General features: G+C 43.6%; 1 protein-coding gene across 1 annotated transcript; it reads left to right on the forward strand.

Annotated features, from left to right (window-relative positions):
* Positions 1 to 1,906: 1,906 nt before the first annotated feature.
* Positions 1,907 to 19,886, forward strand: LOC124114472 (proto-oncogene tyrosine-protein kinase Src-like). Its single transcript, XM_046475041.2, has 11 exons — positions 1,907 to 2,172; positions 2,874 to 2,989; positions 4,477 to 4,570; positions 5,807 to 5,911; positions 6,395 to 6,486; positions 8,027 to 8,182; positions 9,741 to 9,887; positions 12,631 to 12,890; positions 18,414 to 18,570; positions 19,018 to 19,149; positions 19,496 to 19,886. The coding sequence occupies exons 2-11, from the start codon at positions 2,908 to 2,910 to the stop codon at positions 19,711 to 19,713; spliced, it is 1,443 nt and encodes a 480-aa protein (XP_046330997.2). The 5' UTR covers positions 1,907 to 2,172; positions 2,874 to 2,907; the 3' UTR covers positions 19,714 to 19,886.
* Positions 19,887 to 20,399: the final 513 nt, after the last annotated feature.

Genomic DNA, 20,399 nt, shown 5'->3' on the forward strand with positions numbered 1-20,399 from the left:
GCCTCCATTGCTCTGAATACAGGCTTGGACACGTCGCCGCACGGAGTTTACAAGATCCCTGATGACGTCATTGGGGATGGCTCGCCATTCTTCCAACAGTGCCTGAATCAACGTTTGACGACTTGACGGAGGGGGATTTCTTTCCCTTATTTGTCTGTCCAGATAGTCCCACAAGTGCTCAATGGGTGTTAAGTCAGGCGATCTTACTGGCCATTGCAAAAGGTTTACATTATTTGCAGTTAGGAAGTCTCTGGTGATCCTGGCGGTGTGGGGGCGAGCGTTGTCCTGTTGGAAGCTTACTCTAGGATTCCTCTGGAGGAAGGGAAGCACCACAGGACGCAATACATGGTCGATGTAGACTTGAGCATTTAAATTACGGTCAAAGACAACCAGGTCTGTTGTACGGTCCCTGCAAATCCCACCCCAGACCATGACGCTTCCACCACCGAATGGCACGGTGTCCTGAACACAACATTGGGCTGTTCTCTCTCCTCTCCGACGATACACACGCACACGGCCATCAGCTCGATACAACTGAAACCTGCTCTCATCAGAGAATAGAATTCGTTGCCAGTTCCTGTTTTGCCACCGCTGTACCATTCTTGCCCAATGGAGGCGGTTACGTCCGTCACGACGGCTCAAGGTCATCCCGCGGAAGGGCCGGTAGGCCCGAATTCCGTGTTGTCGAAGATGCCTGGCAACTGTCCTTCTGCTGACCACATGATGTAAGGCTGTGGCTGCCGATGACGTCACAGTGACGAAACGATTGCGTAGATGTAAGATGCGGAGGTACCGATCTTCATTGGCGGTTGTGACCCTGGGTCTTCCACTTCTTGGCCTGTCATCTGTACGACCTGTTTGTGTGAGTCGTGTCTGCAGCCTCGTTATCGTTGTTCTTGTGCAGTTGAAGATGCGAGCAACATGGGCATGGCGTGCTCCCAACTGCAACATCCCAGTTGCTCTCTCTCGCTCTTGTGCGGTCAGTCTCGGCATGTCAGCTGTTGTGGTCGGTACGGTTGTGGTGTAAAACATACAGATTGGCGGATTTTATACTGATCCGAGCCATTTTGTCGTGATGCACGTGCATCCTATTTTGAATGAAAAAAGTTCGATCAAGTCCATATTCGGGAAGAAGCAGGATTTTTTAAGCTCAGTAATGATGAAGCTGCGTTCATGCGATTTTGTTTGACAATGAAAACTCAAGTTCAGTGCTGATGTGATATTTTTTTAATAAGAAATACTTTGGTATAGTTTCTTTTTCCCGTCAGTATAGTTGTAGAGTTTGCCAATCCCGGGGTTCGAGGAAACAACAACACACGAGCCACACATCGTCATATTTTTTTTACATTAATAAGCGTGAAAATCCGGGGTAGAATAGGTCTTCAGCAACCATACTTACCGTAAAAGGAAACTATGCTTGTCGTAAAAGGCGACTAACGGGATCGGGTGGTCCGGCTCACTGACTTGGTTGATGCATGTCATCGATCCCAATTGCGTGGATCGATGCTCATGATGTCAATCACTGGATAATCTGGTCCAGACTCGATTATTTTACAGACCGTCGTCATAGTGCGGCGTTAAACAACAAACGAACAAAACAAACAAACATGAATAAGCTTTAACTGATATCGTTATTTACAGTGGAGTTGCGTAGAACGTAGACGTGTTCGATAAAAAAGTATCTGTGGGGTATTTTTTTCAGGGCTAAAGTGACTTTTGCAGAGAACAATAGTTACCATTATGCAGAGGGTATATGCACCGAAGTGCCGCACCCGTATATTAACATAATAATGTTTTCCTCTTTCAATAGATACAACTTAAGGCATAACCAGAACTGAGCATGCAAGACATTCTCCATTCTATACAAGCGCCATTTGGCGATAGCTATTACAAAGACCACACTACGTCCTTCTTACCGCCCGGACTATTCAGTCACTCGCGCCATACAACAAACTGCGTCTGTCGAACTTCACTTAATAAAGACCTACTGACGCCCAACTTGCATGAAGTCAGTGACGTGGACGTTGTTTTCTATGGAGTTCCCACTTGTGTTTTAGCCGCAGTTACCTGTCAGGTAATAGGTAGGCACGTTGCAATAGATGACGCACACATCCTCCATGGACAAAAGCTTTCAATGAAACGAAACTGGTCTCCCAACACGGACATATTTGGGTGAGTAATGGAGTAGGTAGATAGCTTGTTTATATGACATCGACTCGGGTGACAACTTTTTTCGGATAATTTCAACACAGGGTTAGCCTCTCGCGTATTTGGAAGCTTTAAATAGGTTATGTGAACTCGAGAGGAGGGTGGCTACAATACGCCCCCCTACCCCCCTCCCGACCCGTGAAAACGCGGGGTAGATTAGGTCTTCAGCAACCCATACTTGCCGTAAAAGGCGCCTATGCTTGTCGTAAGAGGCGACGAACGGGATCGGGTGGTCAGCCTCGCTGACTTGGTTGATACATGTCAGCGATCCCAATTTCGTGGATCGATGCTCATGATGTCAATCACTGGATTGTCTGGTCCAGACTCGATTATTTACAGACCGCCGTCATATGGCTGGAAAATTGCTACGGCGTTAAACATCAAACAAACAAACAAACATGTATAGATGCAGGCAATGATACACAATAAACGTTGGCTCACATAGATACAATGCTATTTGCCATATTGGAGAAAAAAATCTGAGCAAAGTGCTCCAATTCATTGATCGATTTTATTTTACTTTGTGCCATTTTTTTGCGTTGGTCATGGTTGGATGGTACCCGCCCTTTCTAATCACATAATAGTGCCCATGATTTGTTAATATTTTGTTGCGTTAGTGTTTATCGTGTCTGTCAGTGATATTAAACACATAATTTTTTCTCCAGGTTTTGCATTTTGTGAACCAGATCTTTAGGCACTATGGGGAACTGTCAGTGCCGAAAAGATGGAAAACACAACAATATCAGTATGGATGATATCACTGTTTATCCGAAACAAGAGAGTGAGTAGTTTTAAAATGTCTCAGTTTCTTAATTTTACTAAAACGTGTTTAACTATTAAGACTTAGAACTATTAAGACAAGAGTCTCCATGATGATTCCTGGATAGAATAGATCAAAGGTATCCTATTATTTTAGTATGAGCCGACAAGAATCAGCTGGAACCCGTTTCACAAAGCGAGCGTAGCTCAAAGATGATCGTAACTCCCATACTTTAACATAGACTTAAAAGGTCGTAGAGCTATGATCGGTTTGTTGAAAGGGGCGCATGCGCAGGATCGTGTTCCGCTGAGTGTATCTACTGATTATTGTCATTGTGCCCCGACGGCTCGGATTGTTGCTCGTGCTGTCAACCACTGGTTTTCCTGACCGCGCTTTGTTTATTTACAGTCTGCCTTTGTATGTGGTGACTGCGGTGTAAAACAACACTCACTCATTTCCAGTCCAAGCTCGAAATATGGGCGCGACATGCATATATCTCCACATGTTCAATGATAGATGTGTAGCGTGTGTGATTAAATGAGTGAGTTGGGTTTATCAATATTCCAGTTGTATTACGCCGTGTCAGATTAATGCGTGTGTGTGTGTGTGTGTGTGTGTGTGTGTGTGTGTTGAGATTGTAATCAAAGAAAGACCATGTTGTTTCATATAGACCGAGGAGCAATAGAAACAACACCTATCTGTGGAGTGAGGGAGTGAGTTGGGTTTAACGCCGCTTTTAACAGTATTCCAGTCATATCGCGGCGTGTCAGCTTAATGTGGGAGGAAAGCCCGAAGTGATGCAGGTCTCAGACGTTTACCACTTCGGCGAAACCCACGAGCACGGGTATGGTGCTGACAAACCTAGAAACATAATCGGGGCGAACCGGGACCTATCAGTGGTTGTTATCATATGTTTGATTTTCAATTAATAATTAAAAGTTAGCGATATAATATAAAATAATGAACTGTAATGGTGCTTAGTCGTCAGGCAAAGAATACTCTTACATGGTTTTATTTTAAAACAAATCATTTGATTGAAAACTTTTAAAAACTGCAAACAATTTCGCAGAATACACATCTGCTGATTGGTAACTCAGACAGCTTATCTTTGAAAATCAAGAAATTTGGCTTATTTCGGCACAAATTTAATTTTCAAACAAGGTAGGAGTATTTTAGTTGCAAATTCATTTTTAATCCCATTTTTCATTGAACCCATTTATTTTTACACAAAATGACCAGACACACATTACTTTTTACAATAGATAAACAAGTTCTCTCAATTTTCAAATGGGGCGGTCGGGTAGCCTAGTGGTCAAAGCGTTCGCTCGTCACGCCGAAAACCGGGTTCGATTCCCGACATGGGTACGATGTGTGAAGCCTGGTGTCCACCACCGTGATATTGCTTGAATATTGCTAAAAGCGGCGTAAAAACATACTCACTTACTCATTTTTCAATTACAAACTCAAAATAATTTCTTTTACTATTTTACTTTTCTTACTGTTTCCAGAGACCATATATCGGGCTATGTACGACTATAAAGGAACACATGAAGACGATTTGCCCTTCAAACTGGGAGACCGCTTTCGGGTGGATGAAACAAGGTCAAAATACAGTGTTAAGTTAGAACATCTGATTGTATATGAGTACAACGGGTTGGGTGAGGTGAAATGGGGTTTAACGTCGCGTCCAAGATCATTGCACTTATATAGCGACGTCCATGCACGTGTGTGTGCGTTTGTGTGGCCGCTGTACTAGTCCTGACTGATGCCGATTTATAGTGCTAGCCCACTAAGATACCATGCCGCAGTTTAACATCAATATCCCACTCAGACACAGTATACCGAGCCGACCAGTCCTTGTTTTAGCCCCTTAATGGCGAGCGTCAGGCAATGTGACAACAAGTACCATCTTTTAACGTCTTTTGGTATGACGCGGTCGGGGATCGAACCCCGGACCTTCCGCTCTCCGGGCGGACGCTCTACCACTAGACCATGGACGCGGTGATATGAGTGCAACGACTTTATGATATCAAATGAAATTGTTAATCCCAGTCGAGCTTATTTTGTCTCATAACAATGCGTGTCTCACGTGTGAAACACTTACACTAGCGTCCTATTTCGGAATGTACAGGTACCTGTATATGGTTTACACAGGTGTCTACAGGTGGTGCTCAGGTGTCTACAGGTGTTGCTCAGCATCTGATGATTTCCAAATGGAATGGTGAATTCCAAAGAGCATACTTGTATGTAACGGACATATTGCACCGACGTGGTGGACAATACTCAGTATATGAATATGAATATTTGACCATTTCGTAACTATCTTTATCATCCATATGACCCGTGAAGATCCGGAGTAGAATAGGTCTTCAGCAACCCATGCATGCCGTAAAAGGCGACTATGCTTGTCGTAAAAGGCGACTAACGGGATCGGGTGGTCAGACTCGCTGACTTGGTTGATGCATGTCATTGTATCTCAATTGCTCACGATATCGATCACTGGATTGTCCAAACTCGATTATTTACAGACCGCCATCATATAGCTGGAATATTGCTGAGTGCGGCGTTAAACAACCAACCAACCAACCTTTTACGACAACGTATTGGTTGCCAATTCTAGTACTACTGCAGACAATGCTGCTTCTTCAGTGTAGATCATATTTGTGATGGATTATGACGTGGCTACATTCGTGATTTCTACTTATATGAATTTAAGAATTTCACCCTCGTATGATACAGACCTTCTGTAACACTGTCGTAAATTCAGCAAATTCAGCATCACCTCCTCGTGTAATAACATCTGTGTGGCACTTGCATTTTCATACATTGTTGTTTCAGTCAGGACAGCGACTGGTGGATGGCCACCAACATCGTCACGGGAAAGAAGGGGTACATCCCCTTGAACTATGTGTGCAAGGACGATGATTCGCCGCAAGCACAAGAGTAAGTCCGCACGGAAGGATTGGTTGGTTGGTTTGTTGTTTAACGCCGCACTCAGCAATATTCCAGCTACATGACGGCGGTCTGTAAATAATCGAGGCTGGACCAGACAATCCAGTGATTGACACCATGAACATCGATCCACACAATTGGGATACGATGACATGAATCAACCAAGTCAGCGAGCCTGACCACCCGATCTCGTTAGTCGTCAAGCACAGTCGCCTTTTACGGCAAGCATGGGTTGCTGAAGACCAATTCTATCCCGGATCTTCACGGGGCGTATGTGTTCGTACGTTCGTATATTTGTTTGTACGAGTAATTACGTATAGTACGCGCATAGAGGCCAATGTATCATGGATTGGTGCTGACAGTTGTGGTGAGACATCGCCATGGAATGATGGAGCTCAAACATCTAACATAGCCGATATCTTATGAACTGTTCAGGGCTAATTTTGATAAAAGATTCAATATTTGATTTTTCAGTTGGTGGTTTGATTTTAATCGTAACGATTCGAATGACATGCTTCTTCATGCTGGCAACAAACCCGGAACATTCCTTATCCGAGAGTCCACAGGTGAGTGATTGGGTCAGTGAGTGAGTGAGTGACTGGGTGGGTGGGTGGGTGTGTGAGTGAGTAAGTGAGTGAGTGAGTGGAGGAGCGAGGGAGGTTTTACGCCACGTTAAGCAATATTGCAACGACATTAAGTCGATGACCCCAGAAATGGACTTCAGACATTGTACCAATATTATGCATGGAATCCAAACCGGGACTTGGGCGTGACGATCGGACGCTTTCACCACTACATTATACCACAGCACCCTTAAACAGCAAAACGTGCACTTTGCCCATGTTGAATGTATTAGAATTGCACCGAAAAGCATGATCGATTAAATCGATTACTTCCCATGTTGTCAAATTTAAAGAACATAGATTATACAACCAGTATTGATATTATCTTTAGAGGCGCGAACACCTTCTGAACACTACATGTATATATATAATGCAACTGGTCGGAGTTTTTAATTTGTATTGTTTTAATTGCTATTCTCTTCCTCTTTAATATTAAAAATGATATATTTTCCAAAACATGCATAAATTAGGCCTATGTTAAGGGGTTAAGCAGATGGACATACACTTGACCCTGTCCTCTCTCTCAGTAAATAACTTACAAAAAAGAAATCGAACATGTCTTTTACAAAATATGTGCTATGAAACTCGTACGTACTTCAATGCTGTGTGAATCAAATCGATCTTACCACTGGGGAATAGGTTACGTCGTTCATACCTACCCCGGAGTCTGAGGCATCGGAATTCGCCGTGAAGAGAATACACCCTTAGTCGGGCCAGAATCTAATGTTTTTTTGTTTGTTTGTTGTTTAACGCTGCACTCAGCAATATTCCAGCTATATGACGGCGGTCTGTAAATAATCGTGTCTGGACCAGACAATCCAGTGATTGACATCATGGAGCATCGATCAACGTAATTGGGATACGATGACATGCATCAACCAAGTCAGCGAGCCTGACCACCCGATCCCGTTAGTATCCTCTTACGACAAGCATAGTCGCCTTTTACGGCAAGAATGGGTTGCTGAAGACATATTCTACCCCTGATCTCCACAGGTCCCAGAATTTGATGATCAGATTTGACCAGAACTGGGTTTTCAGCAGCAATCTCGTGTTCATGGGTTTAACCAAAGTGATGCTTCTAAACATCTAGATCCTCCATCACTTTGGACCTTCCTCTAAAAAACACCGTGATATAACTGAGATACTGTTTAAAAGCGGAGGGACCCGTCAAGATTCCGGGGTAGAATAGGTCTTCAGCAGCCCATACTTGCCGTAAAAGGCGACTATGCTTGTCGATAGAGGCGACAAACGGGATCGGGTGGTCAGGCTCGCTGACTTGTTTGATACATGTAATCGATCCCAATTGCGTGGATCTATGCTCATGATGTTAAACACTGGATTGTCTGGTCCAGACTCGATTATTTTACAGACCGTCGTCATATAGCTGGAATATGGCTGAGTGCGGCGTTAAACAACAAACAAACAAACATTAAAAGCGGAGGAAAATCCAACTCATTCACCCCTTGTTTTCCTAATGTTCCAGACAAATCGACCCACGTGTTGTCTATACGAGACGCAGACCAACACAAGAAGCCATGTGTCAAGCATTACCGAATCAAGAAATTAGACAGTGGAGGATTCTTTCTCAACCCGAAGACACCATTCTCAAGCATGATAGATCTTGTAAACCACCATAAACGTATGTAATCCGCTGTCTTCCTGGTCAAGTCCATTTTGTCATATCCAGTTTAATATTAGGTTTAATGAAACAGTCCCGGTGCAACTTGCCAGGCGCATCGTTATAAGTAACATATAAAAGATATACTTTTCTAAGTCCTAAAGAAATATATAAATATTGAATATTATTTACATTACATTCCATACTGTTATGTGTCACTGTAGCCGAGGTCGTTCTATGATTTGTCGCTGTAGCCGAGATCGTCGAGATGTTTGTTGGTTTGTTGTTTAACGCCGCACTCAGCAATATTCCAGCTATATAACGATGGTCTGTAAATAGTCGAGTCTGGACCAGACAATCCAGTGATTGACATCATGAGCATCAATATTTGCAAATGGGATACGATGACATGCATCAACCAAGTCAGCTAGCCTGACCACCCGATCCTGTTAGTTGCCTTTTACGGCAAGCATGGGATGCTGAAGACCTTTTCTACCCCGGATCGTCACGGGCCTGATCTTGCAGGGATGTATCTTGTGACGAGTTATGAGATATCCGGGAGCTTCATTGTGAAGGCACTTGAAGGTTATGCTGAGGAGTTTGAAGTCAAACCGCTGTTTAACCGGAAGCCAATGTAAGGATTTTAAAACAGGAAAGATATTGTCTGATTTGGTTTTAAGAGAAATAATTCGTGCGCCTGTGTTCTGAACTTTTTTTGTAACTTGTAACTTGATGTTATTTCTTTCCTACTTTTGTTGAAAAAATCAATAAGTATTGTAACACGTCATAAAAATTAATGCTTAGCTCATGATGGGGTGTTGAGTCACTGGATTACCACTGTACGGTCTGGTCCACAATCACTGGATTGTCTGATCCAGACTCGATTGTTTACAGGGCGCCGTTGTATGGCAGGAGCACTGCTGTGGCGTTAGGCAACAAACAGACATTTTTATATTCCAACGGTACAACAGGAGATACCCTTTTCGCGAACACCTGGTGTCATCACTATTTTGCCTTTTACGCCTAAGGGAATCTGGGCAGACAATCGAGATTGGTTTTCCTCTCGCGTCGATATTATATATTGACAATCACTCCTATGTAAGTGAGTTAGTGTGTTGGGTTTAACGCCGCTTTTGACATTATTCAAGTTATATCACGGCGTATCAGCTTAATGTGGGAGGAAAGCCCGAAGTGGTGCAGGTCTCAGACGTTTACTTCTGTGAAACCCACGAGCACGGGTATGGTGCTGACAAACCTAGAAACATAATGAGGGCGATCCGGGATTTGAACCCACAATCATAGGTTTCTGGCGTACCCAAGGGACGCAACTCTGCACAGCGAATGACGACTGGGCCACCCGTGCCCCCGTAGCACGTGATACGGTTGTACCTGTCATAGGTTCCTGGCGTGCCAAGGGGACGCAACTCTGCACAGCGAATTGCGGCGCCTTAGACGACTGGGCCACCCGTGCCCCGTAGCATATGATACGGCTCTACTGTCAAAGGTTTCTGGCGTGCCCAAGGGACGCAACTCTGCATGCAATCAGTCCTATGAGTCTTGTTTACTGTATATTCGCCAGAACATCCAGATGGGATAAGCAGGAAGCTGGCAGGGGCGTGTCCGAAGCTTCCACCACCAGTTCACTTCCGGGAACTACAGGTGGATCGGAGCGCAGTACAGACACAACAAAAGCTTGGGCAAGGATGTTTCGGTGAGGTGTGGAAAGGTAAGAAATAAATCGCACATTAATAATGTTTATGTTCATGCCGATGCGTCACGGCACTGTAATTTCGGGATTCAGACCAGACGACCCGTGAAGACCCGGGGTAGAATAGGGCTTCAGCAACCCATGCTTGCCGCAAACGGCGACTATGCTTGTCGTAAAATGCGACTAACGGGATAGGGTAGTCACGCAATTGGGATCGATGCTCATGATGTCATTCACTGGATTGTCTGGCCCAGACTCGATTATTTACAGACCGCCGTCATATTGGAATATTGCTGAGAGCGGCGTTAAACAACAAACCAACCAACGGACCAGACAGTTGTCAGTCATATAGTATATTGTAAAACAGGAGTCGTAATGCAAAGCGATATAAGAAGGGAGTGTTAATGTAATAAACTCAATAAGGAGTGTGTATGTGATGGCTTTACGTATATATTCATTTGTTCTTTTTATGGCCAAGGAAGTTAATTGGTGAACCAGTGTTCCATATCTACTCAATAATACTTTCACGGTAGATTGATACTTATTGATTCTTATTAAATGCATATACCGCACTCATCAGTTCAATCTAGAGAGATGGCTCCCTTAAACTACGGTTGTAACGAGCCCAAAGGGACCACTAATTTTAGTCCGTTATAACCGTTGTTCTTATAAGCACATATACAACATATGCACGGCAAATGCCCGGGACAAAAACAACAACAGTTCGTAACATGCGTGTTCGTTATAAACGTAGTTTACTGTACTTTGTTTGGGGCCCCGTTGGGACTTCGGGTTTGACATTACGTACAACAACAATCTTATAATCCAAGTACATTAACCCACGTATATTTTAACATTAATTAATTTGTAATGTAAATGAAAATATTTGTCAGGCTCGGGGTAGGTGGTGAAAACTGGTCAAAATTCAAAACCCCTGTTGGATGTTTTTGGTTTTGTTTTGTTTTGTTTGTTGTTTAACGCCGCATTCAGCAATATTACAGCTATATGACGGCGGTCTGTAAATAATCGAGTCTGGAACCGACAATCCAGGGATTAATGTCATCGGGATCGATGACATGCATCAACCAAGTCAGCGAGCCTGACCACCCGATCCCGTTAGTCGCCTTTTACGACAAGCATAGTCGCTTTTTACGGCAGGCATGGGTTGCTGAAGACCTATTCTACCCCGGAATCTTCACGGGTATAAACTATTTTCCCTTCAAAGATGCTCTCTGATAGATCACCGTGCAGCTTCATTTTCCCTGTATTTTCCCTTGACCGGTGGTCAGGCTCGGTGACTTGGTTGGTTGTGTGTCACCGTGCCCCGAGGGCATGGATCGTTTCTCATAAAATAAATCACTGGATTGTCTAGTCCAGACTCCATTATTTGAGGTCCGATGTCGTTTAGCTGGAATATTACTTCACACGGCAAACAAAACTGATACATCACACACGCGCGCACACCTTCTTGTTTGGAACCTCAGCCTCGCCTTTGGCCAATCTTCTCGAGGCAAGGGAGTTAACTGACTGTAAAAGTCCAGTTTCTACCCTTCGCAAACTGGGCTTGCATTATGGAGGTATATTTTGGCTGGACTAACGAGTCTATGCATAGTCCAAACAAAATCGCGTAACGAAATCGACATCCGGTTTGTATACTGCCATCCATATTACGGTCGATGCAGGATTTGCAAAGCATGTGTACCGCCAACTCGGCGTCAAAAGATATTTTCCAAATATTTTCAAGTTTTTAATCAAGGTGCTCACGAGATTTGGTGCACTTCGTGATGTAAGACCCGTTTTGTCACAATATAGATCTTGATTACCGATCAGATCGTCCTGACTTGTATGAAGTAAATGTAAGTGATATGAGATGGAATCTGATTGGTCAATGGCAACTAGACTTTTATAGTTAGTTACCTCCCTTGCCTCGGGAAGATATCTTTTCTCTGGGTTTGTCAGGACATTGTCCGTTAAAACACCTTCGTCATTTCCTCCCACGTTAAGCTATGATGTAACTTCGGGCTTTCCTGCCACATTAAGCTGACACGCCATGATATAACTGGAATACTGTTAAAAGCGGCGCTAAACCCAACTCACTCCCTATGATGTAACTGAAAAACGGTTCATAGCGACTCGAACCCAACTCACTCACTCTTATATTATACGATCTTCAGTTGATACATGACGCAGAATGTGCAGAAATGATTGTTGTGAATGTCAATATAAGATTGAAAAATACATAAACAACTAAAAAACTCTTTTTGAAAGCATGCGAAGAAAATAAACATTAACACATATATACTTCTTTTACACTTTTTGCTGAGCACTATATTAGAATCATGTGCAGGTGATAAAGTACGACATGGCGAGAGTTTGAAGAATTCGGTTCAGTAGAAATGTTCACTGTCCCAGTTTGGAATAGGCTCTCTCTTGGAGTGAATGGGTACTGTGAAGTTGATGGGCAATGATTTAACTTTGTGCGACATAACAGTGTTAATAGCACACTTCTACGACCCATTTGGGCGGTCGGGTAGCCTAGTGGTTAAAGCGTTAGCTCGTCACGCCGAAGACCCGGGTTCGATTCCCGACATGGGTACAATGTGTGAAGCCCATTTCTGGTGCCCCCCGCCGTGATATTGCTGGAATTTTGCTAAAAGCGGCGTAAAGAAACTCACTCACTCACTCTACGACCCAAATTGCAAATAAGTTGGCATAATCTGAGTGAAATTATGACTGCTTAACAGGATTTTACCAATTTCAGGCAAACTGTGGAATATTCTAGACGTTGCCGTGAAGTCGCTGAAGCCGGGCACGATGTCCCCGGAGGCGTTCCTGGAGGAGGCTAAGATCATGCACCAGCTGCGTCACAAGAAGCTGGTTCAGCTGAGGGCCGTGTGCAGCAGTGAGGAGCCCATCCTCATCATCACGGAGCTGATGGTTAACGGCTCCCTGCTGGACTACATCAGGAAGGATAAGGGAAGCAGCATTAAATTCCCCGATTTAATCAATATGGCAAGTCAGGTGAGTCGGCTGTTGTTGGGCTAATTTTTCAGATGTTGATGTGATCATTATCTCAATTATCTCCGTGTGAAAACTTGTGTCTGCGTGTTTCTACAAACCTACTGCCACTTTTGCCTGTAGTGTTGGAGGTACCTCGCTGACTCATAGTAATCTTTAGATAGGTACCAATTTCAAGCGAAACCTGCTGAGATGTTTTGCATTTGAATTGTAAGACCTGCTTGAAAATTTCTACATTTGAATTGAAGGACCTTGTTGTTACAGTTGACTTATTTTAACAGCATTTTAATATGCGTCTAATGTCGCTTTTTGACTTGTTAAGGGTCACAATTTCCTTCACACGAAATGACTTGAATCGAACCTCACATATCATGTTCAGTATTGTAACTCACTGTTTTCTCACTGCGCCACCGGGACAGGAGATGAAAGGGTGTTCAATCTTATATGTCATGACTTCAGTTGGCTGCATGCTCCACGTGGTCTTTCTTTCGGCCATCATCGAATTAATTATATACCGCGACTACTATATTGGTTCACCGTATGGTATCCCGATAGTTTCTTCAGTTTTGGTTGAAAATGTAAAACCTCGGAGTCATATAGCATCCTCGTGTGACCCCATGTAGAAGAAGTTTATTCATGAATGAAGGCCACATGGCCCAGAGTTCATTTACAGGAATAATATATACTATGCACTCGCACAAAGTTTCTTACAACACACGTTCATCTTTTTTGACATATGTATTTACATAGGTAAATGTCTTTTTAAATATATGGACAGGTTTTTAATAACACAATCATTTCTGGTAGATAGAAAATTGATAAATTTTGGGACAGATGGTTGCACATGGTAACATTTTGGAATTAAATTGTCTCTACTACTTTTATAAAAAGGACAAATTAACAGAAAATGGTATTCAATTTCTATTTCATAGCGGTTACATTTCATACATAAACTAAACGATGGCTCTGTGGTTGTATTAAAATGAGTTTTCTGTACATTTAGATTATGGCTTAAACAACGGAATTTACATAAAGCTCTAAGAAGATCTCTTCCACATGCTAAAGTAGATAGATATTTTTCTGGTTCGAGTGGTGATTTATTTAGATGAATAAACATCAAGGAAAGAAGAATTTGTGATTTTCTAATGCCAGTTTTGGAATTCTATATCTTAACATCGTTGTTTGAATATAACCACGAAGCATTTCATATCGCCGCAATCCTGAGACAACCACACACATGAAGACCAGTTTGAAACAATAATTGTCTTATATAAAAAACCCAGTTAGTTTGACCATTTTCATCAAATGCTTTTAACATATGGTAACAGGCATACGGATATCTTGTTTCATGTAATCTAAGTAGTCGACACCAGTACTTAATACAACGACTGTAATACATGGCCCCATGTGTGGACTATGGAGTACACTTTGCTAAATACTTGTCGCATGTGGAACCAATGTGGACTATTACTGAAAGTGTGACCAGGCAACACTCCTGGTATGAGGGCTGGCTGAAAAGTTCTAAGCCTAAGTGGGATATCTCAATCGGATTGAAACAAACTTTTGCCACCAACAGGTACAATCATTTAATGAATCATAGACATAAGAACTGCAACTGTAGTCTTATTATTGTCTTTGTACCAGAACATCTTGTGAACCTGCCCATTGAAATCACCAGAAATGGACAAAACTGGCTATAGGGTAGTCATCAAGTACCTGCAACTGAAAGGGCTAACTCCAACACAGATACATGCTGACATGGTCTCCACTTTAGGGGATGATGCCCCTTCCTTTTCCACTGTAAAGAAGTGGGCTGCGGAATTCAAGCGTGACAGAGAGAGCCTTGACGACGACCCGCGTCCAGGAAGGCCTTCAACAGCAACCATTCCGGAAAACATTACCTGGGTGCATGACACGGTGATGGCTGATCGACGATTGACCACTCGACATATTGCCAGTGTTGTGGGCATCTCTCATGAGAGGGTTGAGCACATTATCACCAACAAGTTGGGAATGACAAAAGTTTCTGCAAGATGGGTGCCAAAGCTCTTGACAGCGGATCAGAAACGTGTCAGATTCCTGACGTCCCGTGACAATTTATGCCGTTTTGAAGCAGATCCCGATGATATTTTGGCCAGGTTTGTAACCATGGATGAGACTTGGATTCATCACTTTCAACCAGAAACCAAAATTCAGTCTAAACAATGAAAGCATCCGGAATCACGAGCCCCCCAAAAAGCCAAGTCGGTTCCTTCTGCTGGAAAGGTGATGGCTTCAGTCTTTTGGGATTCCAAGGGTATTCTGCTGATTGGCTATCTTGAAAATGGCCAGACTATCAATGGAAGAAATTATACTGACTGACCTTCTGAGACAGTTGCGTGAAGCTATAAAAGCTACAGGGAATGCTCACTAAAGGAGTCCTGTTCCACCAAGACAATGCTCCTGTTCCCAAATCGGTGCTTGCCATGTCAGCGATCCATGATTGTGGCTTCGAACTCATTGACCATCCCCCTTATTCACCCGATTTGGCCCCGTCAGACTTCCACCGGTTTCCCAAAATGAAAAAGGAACTAGCCGGTCGCCGTTTTCCTAGTAATGATGACGTCATTTCCGCTGTGAATGACTTTTTAGGATGGCTGAAGAAAATTTCTTCTTGACCGGCATCCGGGCAGGCCTTACAGCATCGCTGGCAAATGTGTGTAAACCTGGAAGGGTACTATGTGGAAAAATAAATGAAAACCATCGACTTGGTATGGGTCTTTCACAGTTAGGCTTAGAACTTTTCAGCCAGCCCTCGTATCACGGAGTTCTGGAGACCTGTCTAACAAAGATTGACTTAAGAATGGAAAGATTTGCTTTCATCATGATTTGATCAAATGCATTTTGGAGTCATTAAGTCAGTTGACTGATGCATTTGTCTTCAGGTTTCTTCAAGTCCTGCCCATGTCGCAACAACTTAATAGTTGTTTTTTTTTTGTATCACTTGTTCGTCATTTAAGGAGTTCAATTGGAATTGAATTAGAGGCTCGGAACCGAGCTTACACACAGAGCTCGCTTTAAATGTTCCCTTTCCAGGTTTACTTAAGTTTGCAGGTCCCGTTGCCCCCAGCAAGATTAAGTGAAGATTAAGATGATAGTCAGTTAAGGCTATGGTTGGTCCAACCGATCCGTAAGTTAAGATTATGTATATCTCTATTCACTATGTATCTTAATATAAAAATACGTTTATTATTCATGTTAAAATTTCATTTTATTTTAACACATTTCTTATATTTACAGTCTATGTAACAGTCTTATGAATACAATATTTAGAAACAACAATTGCGTTCATCATTGAACAAAAACAAGGAATACTTGATTTTGTCCCACGGTAAATAAAGAGTATGATTTTAAAGTAAAGTTTGTTTCATACAGGAGAATACTAAGAAGAATATTATTATATTATATTTAAGTTATATGAGTAAATACAACAATAGAGTCGAGTACATTACCTTATAACGCCCACATCGTCTACATTCCCACAGATTGCGGAGGTCGAGTAGATTACCTTATAACGCCCACGCCGTCTACATTCCCACAGATTGCGGAGGTCGAGTAGATTACCTTATAACGCCCACATCGTCTACATTCCCACAGATTGCGGAGGTCGAGTAGATTACCTTATAACGCCCACGCCGTCTACATTCCCACAGATTGCGGAGGTCGAGTAGATTACCTTAAACGCCCACACCGTCTACATTCCCACAGATTGCGGAGGTCGAGTAGATTACCTTATAACGCCCACACCGTCTACATTCCCACAGATTGCGGAGGTCGAGTACATTTCCTTATAACGCCCACACCGTCTGCATTCCCACAGATTGCGGAGGTCGAGTAGATTACCTTATAACGCCCACACCGTCTACATTCCCACAGATTGCGGAGGTCGAGTAGATTACCTTATAACGCCCACACTGTCTACATCCCCACAGATTGCAGAGGTCGAGTAGATTACCTTATAACGCCCACGCCGTCTACATTCCCAAAGATAGCGGAGGTCGAGTAGATTACCTTATAACGCCCACACCATCTACATCCCCACAGATTGCGGAGGTCGAGTAGATTACCTTATAACGCCCACACCGTCTGCATTCCCACAGATTGCGGAGGTCGAGTAGATTACCTTATAACGCCCACACCGTCTACATTCCCACTGATTGCAGAGGTCGAGTAGATTACCTTATAACGCCCACACCGTCTGCATTCCCACAGATTGCGGAGGTCGAGTAGATTACCTTAAACGCCCACGCCGTCTACATTCCCAAAGATTGCGGAGGTCGAGTAGATTACCTTATAACGCCCACACCGTCAACATTCCCACAGATTGCGGAGGTCGAGTAGATTACCTTATAACGCCCACACCGCCTACATTCCCACATATTGCGGAGGTCGAGTAGATTACCTTATAACGCCCACACCGTCTACATTCCCACAGATTGCGGAGGTCGAGTAGATTACCTTATAACGCCCACACCGCCTACATTCCCACATATTGCGGAGGTCGAGTAGATTACCTTATAACGCCCACACCGTCTGCATTCCCACAGATTGCGGAGGTCGAGTAGATTACCTTATAACGCCCACACCGTCTACATTCCCACAGATTGCGGAGGTCGAGTACATTACCTTAAACGCCCACACCGTCTACATTCCCACAGATTGCGGAGGTCGAGTAGATTACCTTATAACGCCCACACCGCCTACATTCCCACAGATTGCGGAGGTCGAGTAGATTACCTTAAACGCCCACACCGTCTACATTCCCACAGATTGCGGAGGTCGAGTAGATTACCTTAAACGCCCACACCGTCCACATTCCCACAGATTGCGGAGGTCGAGTAGATTACCTTAAACGCCCACACCGTCTACATTCCCACAGATTGCGGAGGTCGAGTAGATTACCTTAAACGCCCACACCGTCTACATTCCCACAGATTGCGGAGGTCGAGTACATTACCTTAAACGCCCACACCGTCCACATTCCCACAGATTGCGGAGGTCGAGTAGATTACCTTAAACGCCCACACCGTCCACATTCCCACAGATTGCGGAGGTCGAGTAGATTACCTTAAACGCCCACACCGTCTACATTCCCACAGATTGCGGAGGTCGAGTACATTACCTTAAACGCCCACACCGTCTACATTCCCACAGATTGCGGAGGTCGAGTACATTACCTTAAACGCCCACACCGTCTACATTCCCACAGATTGCGGAGGTCGAGTAGATTACCTTAAACGCCCACACCGTCTACATTCCCACAGATTGCGGAGGTCGTGTACATTACCTTAAACGCCCTCACCGTCTACATTCCCACAGATTGCGGAGGTCGAGTACATTACGTTATAACGCCCACACCGTCTACATTCCCACAGATTGCGGAGGTCGAGTACATTACCTTATAACGCCCTCACCGTCTACATTCCCACAGATTGCGGAGGTCGAGTACATTACCTTATAACGCCCTCACCGTCTACATTCCCACAGATTGCGGAGGGCATGGAGTATTTGGAAAGCAAAAACTTTGTTCACCGAGATTTAAGGACAGCAAACATTCTGGTCGGAGATCAGCATAACGTCAAGGTAGCGGACTTCGGTCTGGCAAGAATTCTTGAAGATGGAGTGGACTATACGGCTGATGCAAGTAAGGTGATCCATTGGCAGAAACCAAGGGGCATGTACTGTTAGGTACATGAGCATCTTGGCACATGTTAGAACTGACCCGTGAAGATCCGGGTTAGAATAGGTCTTCAGCAACCAATGCTTGTCGTAAGAGGCGACTAACGGGATCGGGTGGTCAGGCTCGCTTATTTGGTTGATGCATGTTATCGCATCCCAATTGCTTTGAGCGATGCTAATGATATCAATCACTGGATTGCCTGGTCCAGACGGCCGTCATTTAGCTGAAATATTGCTGAGTGCGGCGTAAAATAACATACAAACAAACAGTAACATTTAATGGATGCATACATACATCATGTTTTAATTCCCCGAAAGCCCTGAAACACAGAAATCATTCAAAGCAGAAACGTTAAGACCGATGCTTTTACAAATACCGCGTGCAGCTATTTAACAATTTATTTTGCTCTAGGATCAAGATTTCCCATTAAGTGGACTGCACCAGAAGCAGCTAATTACAGGAAATTCTCTGTCAAGTCGGACGTGTGGTCATTTGGAGTCCTCCTGTATGAACTCGTCACTTTCGGGCGTGTCCCGTACCCAGGTTAGTTTTATCAGGCGTCCTATATTTGACTTTGACTAAATGTATTTTACTCCACACAATAGTGAGTGAGTATGGTTTAACGCCGCTTTTAGCAATACTCATGCAATATCGCGGCGGGTGACACCAGAAATTGGCATCACACATTGTACCCATGTCGGGAATCGAACCCGGGTTTTCGGCGTGACGAGCGAACGCTTTAACCACTAGGCTACCCGACCGCCCCCTAGTGATGCAACGAAGTCGTCATTTTTTAAGGAAAGCCACGTGTACCTTAGTCCAGTCTTGGCCGATCTACCCAACTCTTTCTATGTGATTAACATGTATATTGTATATTATATGCTTGTAGGTATGTCAAATCCTGAAGTTATACGACAAATTGGAGCGGGTTATCGGATGCCCAAACCCTCCGGAGCGATGAGTTTCCCAGATTCCTACTATGACGTCATGATGCATTGCTGGAAGAGGCAACCAGAAAGTCGGCCAACCTTTGCGTACCTACACAGTTTATTCTCAGACTATTTCGTGTCGACGGAGTCTGGCTATAAAAGCACGGATGAATTTTGAAGTTGAATACAAGAACGAACATACAGATTTTATTGGAGCTTCAGTTTTATCTGTAGATTGTTTGTTTGTTTGTTTGTTGTTTTACGCCGCACTCAGCAACATTCCAGCTATATGACGGCGGTCTGTAAATAATCGAGTCTGGACCAGACAATCCAGTGATTTACACCATGAGCATCGATCCACGTAATTGGGATACGATGACATGCATCAACCAAGTCAGCGAGCCTGACCATCCGAACCCGCTATTCGTCTCTTACAACAAGCCTAGTGGCCTTTTACGGCAATCGTTGGTTGCTGAAGACCTATTGTACCCCGGATCTTCACAGGTCTATCTGTAGATTGAAAACATACATTCCCCTCGATGTGTATTTGTTGGTGCTGTGTGTATGTCTAATATTGTCTATCTATCATGTAATGCATAATGTTGGCACCGATAGTTATTCCTTCGCTCAAGGCCTAATTTTCTGGAGACAGCTTTTAAGCCGAATACCTTATTTCTTCGATTGAACCAATTTGTCTGCTAACCCAAGTTTAAGGACGCATATCGGTCTGGAAGTTAATGATTATCTTAACTAAACAGAGAAAATTAATGTCTTGATTACAGCTAAGTCAGTAATTACAACCTCAGGCCAAATCTATAGATGAGATCATTGAAGGCGAACTGATGTGTTTGGAGTCATTTGCCT

Source organism: Haliotis rufescens, unplaced genomic scaffold (assembly GCF_023055435.1).
Source record: "Haliotis rufescens isolate VD_foot unplaced genomic scaffold, xgHalRufe1.0.p SCAF_2, whole genome shotgun sequence".
NCBI classification, from domain to species: domain Eukaryota; kingdom Metazoa; phylum Mollusca; class Gastropoda; order Lepetellida; family Haliotidae; genus Haliotis; species Haliotis rufescens.

What these genes read in the sequence shown, in the direction of transcription:
- LOC124114472 (XM_046475041.2), top strand. Translation starts at nt 2,908, where the DNA reads ATGGGGAACTGTCAGTGCCGAAAAGATGGAAAACACAACAATATCAGT. An exon ending in TCTTGTAAACCACCATAAAC is followed by an intron (nt 8,183 to 9,740) that starts GTATGTAATCCG and finishes TATATTCGCCAG; the next exon opens with AACATCCAGATGGGATAAGC. An exon ending in GGACTATACGGCTGATGCAA is followed by an intron (nt 18,571 to 19,017) that starts GTAAGGTGATCC and finishes ATTTTGCTCTAG; the next exon opens with GATCAAGATTTCCCATTAAG.